This window comes from Cariama cristata, unplaced genomic scaffold (assembly GCF_000690535.1).
Source record: "Cariama cristata isolate BGI_N322 unplaced genomic scaffold, ASM69053v1 scaffold45670, whole genome shotgun sequence".
Classification (NCBI taxonomy): Eukaryota; Metazoa; Chordata; class Aves; order Cariamiformes; family Cariamidae; genus Cariama; species Cariama cristata.
In genome coordinates, this window is record NW_009593803.1 from 1 (window position 1) to 15,159 (window position 15,159).

Sequence of the window (15,159 nt, forward strand, 5' to 3'; positions counted from 1 at the left end):
GATGAACTGACCCCAACCTCCATTCCCCAACCCCCTGTGCTGATGGCGGGGAACAGGGAGAGAAAATCGGGACTGAAGTTGAGCGTGAGAAGAAGGGAAGGGTGGGGGGAAAGTGGTTTTGGTTTTATTTCTCATTACTCTACTCTGATTTGATTGGTAATAAATTAGACTAATTTCCACAAGTTGAGTCTGATTTGCCCATGAGGTAACTGGCGAGCGATCTCTCCCTGTCCTTATCTCGATGCAGGAGCCTTTCGTTATATTTTCTCTCCCCTGTCCAGCTGAGTAGGTGAGTGATAGAGCAACTTTGGTGGGTACCTGGCATCCAGCCAGGGTCAACCCACCAAACCCTCAGACCAGCAAAGATATTCTTTTGTAGAAAGGAAATCCTGCACCAGTCTGGTATATCTGCATGTGTTCTAATGAGGAGTCATGCATACATCGTTCTTTCCATTTTCTCATGTTATTTCTCCTGCAATAACATCTATTAAGTCAATAGATTTTCTAAACAATGCAATAGATTCAGCTGAACAATGGAGCTGTTTCTGCAGTATAATTTTGAAGTCTTACCAATAATTACATATTCATCCTCTGAGTCACTGTGGCAATGAAATCTGGTAACCTCATGATGTGATGGTAGATGCACTGGGGAGCTGACAGGCAGCACCGCACAGCCTGTCCAGAACAAAGACAGCACCAGTTAATCTCTTCTAGCGTTTATAGAGTAGTTGAAACTATATTTATATTTTTCTTCGCTTTAGCACCCAGCCTGTATTTACAGAGCAATTTTATTTATTTATATACACACACAAAGCCAATTCTTGGGAGTCTGTCATACAGCATGTTCCTCAGTTTCTTAGGAAAAAAGCTTTTGGTTTAGTCTCTAGAAGCTTCATATTCTCAGTGGTCTCTCCCTTTCTCCCATGGAACCACACCATTCATTTTTCTCCAGAAGTTTTCTCATTAAGACTTTAGACTTAAGTTCCATTGCTAAGATCATAAGAGACTAAAATCTACTTAAAAACATGCTGACTAAAGCATTATAGTGCCAGAAGCATTTATTATCTTGCCTCAAACTGTATGTGAATTAATACTCTGGGCAGTTTCACTCAAATCAATTGTGTGGCCTGATCTGCATACTGCAGAAGTAAGCATAGAAGGAAAGAGCCAAGCTTCAAATCCTGTAAAAGGGGATTTAAGCAGAGAGAAAACCAGCCAACTACAGGCACATTCTATCGAAAGTTGTGCTTGGCATGTGGCACTTCAACCCTACATTTTATTTTTTATGTTAAAAAAAAATAAATCAACTAACACACACAGATGTGAGCATTCAAAAGGAATAATCTGACCCACAGGGAAAACACTTGTAGCATAACGATCCTCAGGGAACACAGCTCTCAAGAGACTGAAAGAAGGTAATGGAGGATTTGGTTCCAAGCAATGCCCAAACTAATTTAGTATTTTCTTGCACAAAAACAAATAGCAAAGGCTGTCAGACAAGGTTGCATTATAGACTAAGTAACTTGCCTTCATAACCACTGTCTGAAGAGGCAACAGAAGAATCAGACTTCTTCACTCCAGGGTAAGAAGGTAACTCTGAATCAGTGTGATAGCTGCCATCTGATCCACTTGTTTCCTCCACACCCCAGGACTCTGCTTGTTGGCTTAGGATATTACATTTCATTTTTTCTAGTGATGCTATAATCATATCTGCAACAAAAAAGTGTGCGTTTTCCTAGACACAAGATTGGAACACTCATTAGTACACAGCATGTTTGATATTCACTTAAGATGAACTGAGATATATATTTTTCCCCGTACTTTTTCAACTGAAGACATGAAAATGCGAGGCTATCTCACCTTTCATTTAAACACCAAAAAACCCACCCCAAGGGCAATTCAGAGACAACATGCAAAAGGCAACTGCCCAGATAACTATCTCATCCTTAATCAAAACATACAATTTACTTTTATCTTACCCATCTATTAGATAAAAAGAAACTTGATTACATGCCTAATTGATGAATATGTATGCATTTTAGGGACATAGTCTTCTAGTTACATCGCATTATTTAGTATGCAAGTGTGAATCCGTGTAACCTATTAAATATGATTCAATTTCAAGTCAGTGTGTACAAGCAGTTTTGCACGCATGCTAACTTGGACAGGGCCAGAAGCGGCAAGTTTTGAAGCAACTCTCGATCTTCAGATGGTGGGTAGTATAGAAGCTAGTAAAATGCTTTCATATGTTAAGAGTTAAGGCAGTGAAGTAGGGAACATGCAGCGAGATAGCTTACACAGTCAACACAAGGCTGCACAGAAAGCTTGTGATAAGGGTAAGTGGGAACCCAGCTGCCCTGAGGTTCACACTGCCTTAAATAAAAGGTAGCCGTTTCAAAGCTTCACCGTAGCATTTCCCTGCCAGACAACCCCTCCCCAGGCTGTCCCCTGCCATCTGGCCTGCCCGGGTCAAACCTGGGGCTCCCTGCCCCAGTGTCATTGCTGTATCTCTTGCTTCCTATGGTCTAACAGAGCATCCCACCAGCCCCACCTGCACTGCTACTGCTGCTGGCCTGGGCACAGCTTCCCAGCTCAGGCTCAGCCCAAAAGTGGATGCATCATGGAGAGAAAGGTGCACTCAGCTACATGGATGGAAACCCAGAGATGCCCAGGATACTCTCTCCCCTCAACTGCATGTGTTTGCATTGTGCAAAGCTGAAGCTCCGTCTAAAAAACCACGGCAGTATCCAAGGCTAGAGTTTCTGGGTGCAGAATAATTAAAGCTTTATAGAAGTGGCTTATGCTCAGAGAATTGTACCACTCAACGTCAGTATTCGTGACATCCCCTACAAACTGTATGGGAAGCATGAAGAAAGACATCAGTGTTTAGAAACAGCCAAATCTTAAGGAGCACAACAGACATCACTGCTTTCTTATTGTCCATGGCCAAATCCATTTAAGAAGACATTCATCTCAACATTAGAGAGAGCCCACAAGTCCCTGTGGGTGTTTGAAGAAACTTTTATCTTTTCCTTAACACTGATTAACATCACTCGCTTGGCACAGTTTCTCCAGAGACAACTTTCAGTGAACTTTAGGACACACCATGAGCAAAGGAAGAATTAAACAGCCTTTTTCCTTTTGGGAGATAAGGAAGACATCTCCTGCTTTGAAGATTCAAAAAGCCTGTGCAGCACTGGTTAACCCTGAGTTAGTGGCAGAGCACAGCATACTGGCACATCTTGCTGATAAAAGCAATTATAAATGTATCTGAAAGAGCTGCATTGCAAAAAGATGGAACAAGATACAGGCACTCCTGTACTCAGCATGACTGTCAGCTTTCAGCTCTGCCTCCTAATAGTTCCATCACCCTAGGAAGCAGTCCCAACTCAGCTGTGACACACCAACCTTCTCATTTCTCTTCCCTCCCACTCGCATCAGTGGAAAGTCCCTCTTGATTATGTGGCCCATCTCCTTCCTGGCACACGACTACAACTCTCAGATTTGCTGACACTATGTGTAGCTTAGCTTTCAGTCTCCTAAGTTTCAAAGAGATCATTTCACAATCTAAAAGTGGGGCTTTTTGTTGTTGTTGGTTTTTGTTTGTTTTTAAAGACAGCCTCAGTCATAATGGACTGAGCTCTTGACATCTTTTAACCTGTTTTGGTATCTTTTAACCATTTGCACAGGAGAAATAGCCGATGCGATCTTGCCTCACTCAGTAGTTCTCAAACTGTGGTTTCTAATCCAACTATCTACTCACTGGTTTCCTGGCGACTGAAAGCAAGTTACTTTGGTTTTGGTTCCCACATTACAGATGGAGAAACATCTCCTTTCTGAAACATCTTTCACAAAAAGCAACATGAAAAGCTAGTGCACAAGTTCGTTGGTTTTTGGTGTGTGATGTATTGGGTGGGTTTTCGGTTTTGTTTTATAAGTGCACCTTAGACACACTGAGAGCTTCAAATCAAATGCAGAACTTGCCACTCCATTAAAACCAGTGCTGTGCACAAAGATGATTACCTGTTGGGCCCAGGATATGGGACCACATGCAAATCCACAGTCCAGCAAAAAAAAAAACCCCACACCACCTCCTTTTCGAGGCACATTTGTAAAGCTCTTCTGTATTAAATCCTACTCATTGCAATAACTAATTATAACATTAACCCCTCTTTACGAATTGTTAGAAAAGATTAACATTTAGCACACATGTGACAGCATTATCTTCTCATCTTTATCTCTGTTTATAAGCTCAAATGGGCTGCCTATGCGGCATCACGCCTAAGACCATTTTGCCCCCTTATGCAAGTTAGAAACCATGAGAAACTTCTTAAATTTCTGCAGATTTTACAGTTACTGTGCTTGTTATTCATATTGTCATTCTTTCACAGCAATCTCACATGCTCATCATAAGCACACACAAAAAAAGCCCCAACCTCTCCCTATCTCCTGACAGCAAAAGCATGAGGTAAATCCCATCCAAATGCATGCAGCTGCAGCAAGTTCTATGTAACATATTCTAACGTAACTTTAAAGTCACTACAACAATCTTAAAGTTTGGTCTCAAGGAATGCGTGGGAAAATGATGGAATACAAAGCAGAAATGTACAGTGTTCTAAAATACTTCCATTATTTTAAAATAATTAAAATATTTAATTAATGGATTAAAAGTAAAAAATAAATTAAGCAATAGGCATTTTAGGTTTGTAGGTTCACCTACAGAGGGGAAGAAGAGGAAAATTACAGTATTTGTAGATTAGTCCATCTATCAGAAAGTTCTGTTATTGAGAAACACCTCCTGTCATTTGGTTTTGTCACTATAAAATGGAAAAAACATTATGACAATGGTCTTTGTTGTCCTCACCTTCTCCACATCTTCTGGAAGCATGCAGATGTCCTGCAACGAACGATTCAAGGCTATAGCACTTACGTTCAAAGAAGTAGAACCTGTGGGTATAACAAGAATTTTTTATCAGTTATTTTTTTCTCTGCAGCTCCCAGGATGTGTGCAGGGTGATTTCCAGAAAGCAAAGCAAACTTTTTTTCCCAAAACTGAATACCGTTGGGGCTGGAGGTAGTGGTGGAAGTTAAGGAGAAGGAGAGAGAAATGCAAGGAACACGTTAGCATTTGAGCTACCCTGGCAACTTGAAGCGCAAGTATCATCTACCAGGGAAACACAGTTTAAATGCTGTGCGGTGACGGCACCGCTGTGCTCCCAACACCAGCCCTCTCCCAGCTACAGCCTGAGCTGCTGGGGACAACCACAGCCAGAACTTCGGGCTGGGATTACAGCCATGCTCTGCCAGCTAACACTGCTCTCTGCTCATTCACAAGTGCTGGAAGAAAGAGAAATCTCACTGCTGTCTGGGCATGCAGAGAGATGCATCAGCCTTGAAAGATGCCCTGAATCCCTGCTGGTATTGCGCGACTACAGGAAGTTTTCTTCCAAACTTTGCCGTTATGTTTCCATAACATTGAGGAAATCTCCCTCCCATTTCCAAATGCAACCTATACTGCCTGGTAATACGTACAACTTGGGGGGGACACATTAGCCGCAGTGTTCCCTGCTTCCCAGAATAGCAGTTTTGTTCTTCTGGCATTTGCTGCTGAGTATCATGAGCATGTGAAACAAAATTAATCTCATTTTCCCGTTAAGAACTTTTCACTATGCACCCAAGCACACATCTGGTTTTCTATAGATGTACCATGGATTGCTTTTTATATATAAATATATACATAGTAACTGAAGGTGTGAGATCATACCCTCATGTTTTGTTTCCAAATCACTCAGAACCACTGCTACAAGAAATCTGGTGGAAAGATGATGAAGAGTATATATAATGTCTGTGGATATACACACTAATGAGATATGAAAGGAAACTACTCCTGTTTTTTCACACCGACTGGTGTGTGTTTACTACCTCTTCTTTGACCTTACAAGCAAGCAATTTCTGTTTCACTGCGGTGATGTTTACAGGATAAAACAGACCATACTGAAATGCTATGACCACATGTGCCATTTAAAGCTGTAGCAGATAACATGGCTTAATCAAAGGCTCTTTGTGAAAAACAAAAAAAAATTGCCACTCCTAAATTTGTTTAAAAGTCACAGAAAGGATAAAGAGGTCTCACAAAACATGAGAATAACTTATGAAAACTTTTTTCCAGCTGAAGGGCACTGACTCTCAGGCCCAGTTTAGATTCTTTATATTGCCTTACTTATAAAAAACCACATTACGCTGCCCTGAGCATAGGTGACATCAGGCTAGAAAGTCAGTACTGTGCTCGAGCATAGCGACAGAGACATAGTGTTTTTGTACAGAATTATTAATACTGCCATTGTGTATACCATGAAGGAAAAATGGAAAGGCTGACGATCTGACTTTTCAAAACAGATTTAATCACCTAATTAGGTTATTTGCATGCCTATTTGATGATTCATCTTACTGGATAAGCAACATGAAAGGAGTATAGCTAAGCACTAAAGGCTCTGCAGCTTGATAAAAGCCTACATTCTCATCAGTTAAGATAACAAACATTACTCTGTGAACTAAAAATAATAAACAGAAATAAGGAAATGGGAAAATTATTCCTTCCTCTTTAAAGTATAAGATGCAATTCATCTTAAACATAATTTTGAAATCTAATGGGAGCTTTCTCTTTTCTTACGTCTTACATCCCACTTGCATCTTTAAGCGAAAAGAATGTAAAGTGGGAAAGAGCCCAGCATATCCAGCAATGGGACACAATTCTGGATCTGATGCAAAAAGTGATGTGGTTGCCCTTCTCCTCCTGGGCACTGTTGCCTGGAGGCTGCTGAGGCTGGGGAAAGAGCCCTCAAGAGTCACAGAAGGAAGTGACCTCGATGCACACAGAGGTTAAAAGCAAGAACAAACCCTGTAAACTGCCAGTGACACACCAGCCACAACAAAGCTCCCAGAAAACACTAAATTCAGTCACAGGCTCTTCATTAAGAATGATGGAGCCTTTTCAGAAGGTTGCACGAAGCCACAAGAGAATGGCCCTTAAAAGTATGAACAAGACCTGACAGTAGTCTCACAAGACCAGCAGAAAATCCCACTGAAAAACATGTTAAATTCCACTGCAAAAAATTATTTATTCTGACTCGTCATCTTACGTCTCTCTTGCATCTTGTGCATCCCTCACCAATTCTATTGTGAGAAACAAAAGTGAGAAACCACCACCTCTGAGATAGCAATGGAAAGGATGGCAAGTCAGGAGATGCTCTTGTGCAAATCCTGCCTTCAAATTGGGCATTTTATCTCTTCTTTTTCAGTTTGCCACTTGCTTTTCCCATCCTTATAGTCCTGCACAATGCAGAGGAGAATGAGACTTCACTCCCCCCGCCCCAGGCTACCCAGTGGCGAGTTAAATAGCTGAAACCAACAAGGAACAACAAAAATGCAGAAATTTTCACTTCGTACAGAACAAACCAAAGCCTAATGCAGACAGAGCCCACCACACTGCACTGTGTCTAACTGAATCCTGGCTCCAGCGAGGAATATTTGTGAGCAAAATCAAGGACGCTACTTCTCCAGTCATCTGGCTGCCGTATTCCTCCATTTGCCTTCTGGAGAGCCAGCAGCATTACCGACCCAACGCAAGCTTGTGACATATCCTACTCGTGCCAGAAGACCGAGTCACGCACAATTTATTTGTCCTTACACATGTGCCTCACGGTGCCCGCTGACACCGAGAGCCTGGGCTGTGTTTTCCAGGCCTGGCTACCCAAACCTGCAGGACTGGCCCCAGCAGGCTCCAACCACCGGGTGTGGTTTCCTTCTCCCTGACGGGCACCTCTCAAATGCATGGGGCCAACAAAACACCCATCAGAAGGAAACGACCATAATCGTCATCATACTAACTGTTGACGACAGCCTACCCCAGATGACAAAGCTGTTATTATTAAGAGCTCCCAGACCTGCAATGGCATGTGCCTATTTGAGATCTTGCTGCCAACTTGAGGCCGTGGAGGAGCCCTTAGTGAATCACTAGAAAGGACCAGAGCTTGTAAGTGCAGCTCAACGCAGTGTCAACAGTAGGACTACTATTGACCAAAGGAAGAAGAAAAAAAACAAACAAAAAAACCCACAAAAACAAAAACCCACACCAATCAGCCTTTGCCATTTTTATTTATAACACAAAGGCAGGCTGAGTGCTCCCTGCTGTTTGCCTTCTTTCCAGTAGAAAAATCAGGCCTCAGTTCCACCATCTTTCTGAGGCTCAGTATGTAGTAAGATTAAGCCCTTAGATACCAATAACACTCTTTATAAATAAAATAAAAATGCTTCATCTTGCTGTAGCAAAGGCTGTTGGTATTAACCCTACATATTAAACACGAGGGGACTGTTCTGCTGTCCCAGCTGAGGGGCAGGGGTCCTGGCCTGCAGCCCAGGAAGGCCGGCATGCCTCATGGAGGCACACGCAGCCCGGAGGCCATGCCAGGCCAACCGCTCCACCGCCATCTGAACATCCCCACTGAACAGGTCCTCACCTACAGGCCTGCGCCACCCTCAGCCCCCTGCCACTGCAGGAACAGGAGGCACCCTTTGCTAGCAGCCCTCAGTCTGTGTCTCTTCACAGACAACATGCGGGATATCCATGCTGGTTGGAAACTGGCGAGGGGTAAAAAGATCCTGATCTGTAGTGGACGGGGCTACATGTCTCTGAGATGGCGGGTGCATGTGGAAAGAGGAAGAGGAAAAATAGTCCCGCTCTCGCACAAGTTGATTTAGTCATAATGAGATTGGATGTTAATGCCCTGCCTCTAAAATCACAGAATCAAAGGACTCCTCCAGCTCACATGAAACACAAGGAGATGTCTCAGGGAGCCCGTACACACCAACAAATCACTGCCGAACACCTAGGTCCACACTATGCTTTCAGGAGAAACGTAATGGCGAAGACAAGATAAAGTTGGTGGAAGTCTCATCCAGTGGATGTTCTACATTGCTCACAGTTCAGTGATTTTTACATTTTACCAAAGGTTGCATATTACAGAAGCATTTCTCATCACAAGACAGATGACTACTACAAGCACAAGTGTCTCCTGTTTCACCATGTCCAACTCTCTGGTACTCCTTCATTTTTACAGCTTTCTCTTTCTCCCCTCTCTCCTATTTTGAATGACAGCATTTGTCCAATTCGCAGTCACCATAAACAAGGCTCATTTCAATTACAGTTGTCTTTCCTAGCACAGAAATCTTAAAACAAAAATGGACCTGTAAAGTTACCTGTTCGATTGACTGGCTCTGACTGGGAATGTCCACTGGGAGAACTGCTGTCACTGTTGCTGATGGGCACAGGCTCCAAAGCATCGGGGTATTTCAACAGATCTGCTGGCTTACCAACAGTTGAATCGGAAAGAAACCTTGTGAAAGTCAAGTCTTGCTCAGGGGAGGTATAACGTTCTTCTCCAGAATGCACAACAGTTGATGTGACAGTGCCTCCTGTTAACGTCACCTGGGTAAAGCAGTCCCGCTTCAGAGGGGACACATCTGAAAGAGTGAAACCATTCAAGGAGGAAGCAGCAGGATCCCCGTCAGAGTAACAGGGACAAAAGAAAGCACCCAGTGAAGGTTTAGAGGAATCGCAGCGTGTGTTGTCCCAACACGCCTGGTGCCTTGTAAACCGAATGTCTGTTTGTGTACAGGCAGCATTGTGATGTGCAGAATCGCTGTCGCTGTCATCTCTGCTATCCCCAGCGCTGCTTTCTTCCCACTGTTCCATGTCACTGTCAGGATGCTCAGCTCTCTGCATTGTGGTCTGCTCCAGCATCAAAGAGGGCTTCAAACCAGATGCATTTAAAACAGACATGAGAATGTCTCTGATAGCTTCAGCACTGTCTGGGTAGGATCCAAAACTTCCAGCATGTCCAATCACTGCTGGCCTTGAGTATTCATCTGTTCAGAAAAGGGAAAAAACCAAGAGGTTAGGAAACAATCCTAAGAAAAGGTGAATTTACAACATGAATAAAACGCACGTTATTTTTGACACAGGCGAGAAGACAAAGACCTGAACTGATGCACCACTCTGCTGCCTCTTCCTGCAAGGAAGCTCTTACTTTCTGCAGTCAGGAAGCAATTCTGTCATTGATAAGATCAGGTAATAAACCAACAGTAAAGTATGCTGCTGCTAGCCTAACACAATTAGTTACGTCTTTAATTGTGACTGATTGTTAGTGTGCTTGAAAACATCATTGTTCTACAAAACTGGCTAAGGTACAGTTACCAGTGCAATTACTGGTTCCATTGCCAGTAAAAGAGGTCACGTTATAGCAAGACATGTGGAGAATCAATACAGCAGGAAGAAAAAAAAAAAAGCTTAGTAATAAAAGGTCACATGCTTGCGTGTTCCAGTTCAGACACACCTCCTCATGTGGAAAAGGCTAAAGTAACCTTCTTAGTAACCCTTACTCACAGGGGTGGCAACATTTACATGAACCCATAAAGAAAATTAGCTCTGAAGGAATCAAAATCAATGCCTCTGAAGGAATCAAAAGTACTGCCTGACAAGGTCCTGCGTGATCTACTGCAAAATCGTAGTTCGACAGAAAATGGAAAAACTGCTTTTAGTGGCAAACATCGCAACATCAGCGTGATGTAGAAGTGTGCACTGCAACCAGGAGGTATTCAAGAATATATTGAAGTCCTATACCTTGAACAAAAAGCCTTGCAGAAATTGCCGTCATCCAAGCATCGGAGAGATTAGACACAAAGTCTATGTTCAACAAGAAATTATCAACCACATCACAACAATGAAGTTAACAACTGCCTCCTTTGGGGAAGGTAAGTCAGTTGTAAAATTCTAAGAATAAATACAATCAAAAAGGTTAATTTCCAGGGCAAAGAACTCTTAGTTAGCACCATGAGGAATGTTAAACACTGCTGGTGAAAAAAGCAGCAAGTCTTGCAGACTTTGCCCAGAGGCTGCTCTCCTTGGACACATCTCAATGGAAAACAGTAAACCTCTCCACAAGTCACTCACCTGGAAGCCAGCATGCATTCAAACTGCATGATAAGAAAGCTTATTAATGGAGGGATCAAAACCAAAACAAAAACCCTCACATACTTTGAAAAAGTAAGTCTATATAAAGAGTAGTCCTCATCAAGAGAAAGCTGAAAAAATTATTAAGAACATCACATATAAGCTATACTGCAAGAGCTGCTAGCAATGCTGTCCTACTAAAGCCAGGTCAAAATTAGCTGAAGAGTTCATCAGTGACTGGGACCAGCCACCTGCCACTTATCATGACAAAGTTCCTGCAGAAATAGCAGCAAAACTGCACATTTTACTGGCTGCACTTCCAAAGAAACACCTTGCCACCATAGCCAGCCATGGCAGTGTAAGGGCAGGAATGGGGAAAAAAAAAAAAAAAAAAGGCTAGCTGACTTTCAAACAAACATATTTCAATCTTTTCAGGAAAAGAAAGCAATTTTGGTAATTCCTGACATTTCATTTACATAGGAATACCTTAACCTGGGCTGCAAACAGCATCTTTTCTGTGCAAGGCAAAATATTTAGTCTTACTGTCTTCAACTCTTCTGCTCTGCTCTCCTATTGCAGAGCCCATCCCGACGGCCTTTCCATCCCCTCTCATCCTTCATCATCTCCACTACTCCAGCATCATGGAGCATCTCCAGCATTAACGATTTAACCATGCTGAGTTACTCTGTTAAATACTTGTTCTTAGTGGATTGTAAGAGAAAGAAGAACAAGTTTTAGAAATTTAACTCACACTTCTGCTCTGCTAAGCTTAAACTGCACCCACCACCCCCCAAAAATAAACCAAACCCCAACAAATAAACCAAAACCCACATTTTAAGAACTTCCAGAAATAGGTTAGTTCCAACTGAAAAAAAAAATAAATCTCAAGTTCAGTTTTGCAACTGATACTCATGTGAGTAATTACGGTAATCTATTAAAATTTGATAAACTATTTCTTGAATGAACAAAGAGTTAACCTGCCAGCTTCTGAATGGTTCAAGTATTTTAGTCTTGAGCACTTGAAATGCTAGCATAACTAGAATGGCCAAACTACCATTTAAAAGGCAAAAAATTGCATACTTTCAAATTGTATATTATATTTTGATGTTGTCCCATCTTCAAAGCCAATAAGCAAGGTTCCCTCTCCAACCAGACTATACATGTTTAGTACACACAAACATCGAGAGCTTTTGCTAGCACTACAAGCACTAGCAAAGTTCCCCAGAGGAAAGCATTTTAGAACAAATTGGCATACCTGAGAGAACGGAGATTTGAGGTGTTGGAGCAAGGCAGCTAATCCTCACTGAGGCATTTGAAGAATACGCTGACTCGGTGAAAGCCACCTTTAGGCTTTCGTGGTTTAACTAGAACAAGAACACACAGACAGACAATTTGGTAAGACAACGGTACTCTGGTAACAATACCCCCAGTCTCACAGCCATCCCAGCAGGAAGAACACCGTGCTAAGGACTGCTGAAAGTCACATAACCACTGCCTATATTTCTGGTTGTCTGAAAATCTTCCCAGAAGCACGCACAGTCTGAAGAGCACTGGCATCTCAACTCCGCATCTCGCATTTCACTCCAGAAGGCAGGTGACCAAAAGAAACTCTCCACAGTAGGAGAATTAAACACATGCATAAGGCATATACGAGACAAAATGCCAAATCAGATGTCTGTGTATCTGTCAAAACAACAGCAGTCAAGTGGAAAAGAATTCAAGGAACTACCAATCTTTAGCTGGAAGCACTGGCCTGTTTAGATGCATACAAACTATGAGCTAAATCTATGAGGCCCCTACTCCACAAGCAGGGTCAAATAAACACATCTGGCTACTTTGATAGAACATAGTACACATGGTTCATGTCAGCAACATGGTTCATGTCAGCAACATGGTTCATGTCAGCAACATGGCTGACCCAGCATAAAGCGAGAAGCGACACAAATAGATAATACTCAACCTGGCATACAGCCTGCCAGTATAAACCGACAAGAATTTTGAATGCATTTGAACTGACTGAGCAGGTTTATACCAGATCAGCATTTCACTTTGTGTGGTCATGACGCTTCCGATTCAGTATTTCTCACCCTAAAGCTGGATTTACCGTATTATCAAACCAGCATAAGCTGAACCAGGGCAAGCAGTTTAGTGCAGATACCGAGGGGCTAATTCCAACAAGGGAGCAAGACACACTCAGGACAGAGAAGCAACAGGTCTCTTCCCCAAGCTCACAAATTCTTTGTGAGGGTCACACATTGTCTCCTGCTCCCTCTCCACTGCCTCAAGTATGCCATGGACCTGCAGAGCAGGTCACAGAAACCAGGGAAATCAAAGGAGTGCCCTGCTCCACGCTTAACCAAGGTGTACCCCGCTCACAGACATCAGTAAGATGTCTCCACACAGAAGCATCCCCAGGATGCCTGCCTCCCGCCCTCCCCTGCACCCTGGGATCCCATACAAAGAGAAGGGAGTTCAAACGTGTGCTGTCCTCTGCCACCCTGCGTTGACCCCTAGGTTCCCTACGCAGTCCCTTGGGAGAGCAAGGTGACTCAGAGCAGATCTAGTCCAAGATACCCTTCAGACTCACGGAAAGCAGAAGAAATTAAACCCACAAAGAATTTCCCTTTTAACTGACGAATAACATTTCAGGCCAAAAATAGTGTGCTGAATTTCAAATATTTAGTGTTTGATTATGCCAGTGCTTGGAAAAATGCTCTTTTCAGTATCTGATAGTGCTTTCTTCTTCTTTTTTCCCCTCTGCGCTAATTTAGAGAAACCATCGTGTAGGCAGGCTTTATACATATAAATATCATATTGTTGATGTTACTGGATATTGGTTCTTACAGGAACTCATTTTATTAATTACTTTTATCAAAAAAAAGTTTTTAATATCAGCAATTAACAGCCTCTGCCTCTTAGGATGCAAGTATCACAACCGCCTGACACCAGGGTGAATGCAAGTACTTTATCAGTAAGTATAAATATTAAGAGTGCTAAGGTTTAAGATTTTATCTTTTTTTAAAATAACTCTCCCATCTCTTAGATCTTATCAGAAGCAACCAGTGTTCTGAGAATTCGGAAAAAGATTTCCTTTTACTTTCAAGATGTTACAATTTCAACTGTAACACAGATTGGGAAAGAGCTCCTTTAGTATTTAACAATCAAACTAAAAAAAAAGTAATTAAGGAGCACTTATAAGGAAATACAACAACTGAGGTGCATGAAAAGTAGATGCTGTCATAACTAATAAAAACCAGAGTTTGGTATCTTTTATAGTATAAATGAGTCAGCCTTTCCCCCCTCAATATTTGGATTGTACTTCCAAAATTAACTCTGTAATGAAAGCGCCAGCATTTAAAACTATTTATCACAACCACTGACAACTAAAAAGTTATTTTTTGAAAAAAGTCCCCTCAGCTAACAAAAACACTGAGCCAACATTTAGATGCCTTCCTTGCCTCACCTTTTTAGAGCAGCGGTGCTTGAAGACTTCTGTGCTGCTGTAGCTGGCTAGAGCTACTGCATGGAGAGACATGATGGGAAAGCATTCATTTTTTGTTGTCGGTAAATACCTGGAAATAGAGAAAGCATTACAACCACCACCACGTTAACCGCGATTCTCCATGTGTTTTCCAGACTCTACATTTAAGATTCTGAGCTGTTTTCGGTCTTGACTTTACGTGCTTATAAGTTTACCGAAAAGCAGAGCTCAGCAACAATGGAAATCTGTGTTAGGAAGAGCCTAATTTAGAATTTAAAGCAAACAAACACCACAACGAGAACGCCTACCGCAGGCGTAAGAGGAATATACTGATCTGCTGTACCCCACGGTTTGTTGTAAAAGGAGGAAGAGGCAGAGCGGTCTCAGCAGCAATGAAGCCCCCGGGCTCCGGCTCTGTAGCCGAGGGGCTGCTCTACCCCCGGTACCGGGCAGGGAAAGGCACGGCGCTGTCCTCCCGGCACGGCGCCGGGAAGCCGCGTAGCCCTTCACACGAAAGCGCTCAGCCTACCGGACAGCTTTAGAGAGCGTTTAATACGGATAGGCAGAGAGACACCGAAATATCCCACCGCCCGAACGCCTCCCGCCCCACCAACGCGTACCATACTCCCCGCACGACACCCACCGACCGACCGACCGACCGACCGACCGA

General features: G+C 42.7%; 1 protein-coding gene across 1 annotated transcript; it reads right to left on the reverse strand.

Moving 5' to 3' along the window:
• Positions 1-570: 570 nt before the first annotated feature.
• Positions 571-14,543, reverse strand: LOC104157915 (uncharacterized protein KIAA0226-like; the record flags this gene model as incomplete). Its single annotated transcript, XM_009695462.1, has 6 exons — positions 14,472-14,543; positions 12,264-12,372; positions 9,256-9,924; positions 4,865-4,947; positions 1,528-1,735; positions 571-675 (listed from the first exon to the last, which is right to left on the reverse strand). Coding segments are annotated over exons 1-6 (1,246 nt in total), but the record flags the coding sequence as incomplete, so codon positions are not given.
• Positions 14,544-15,159: the final 616 nt, after the last annotated feature.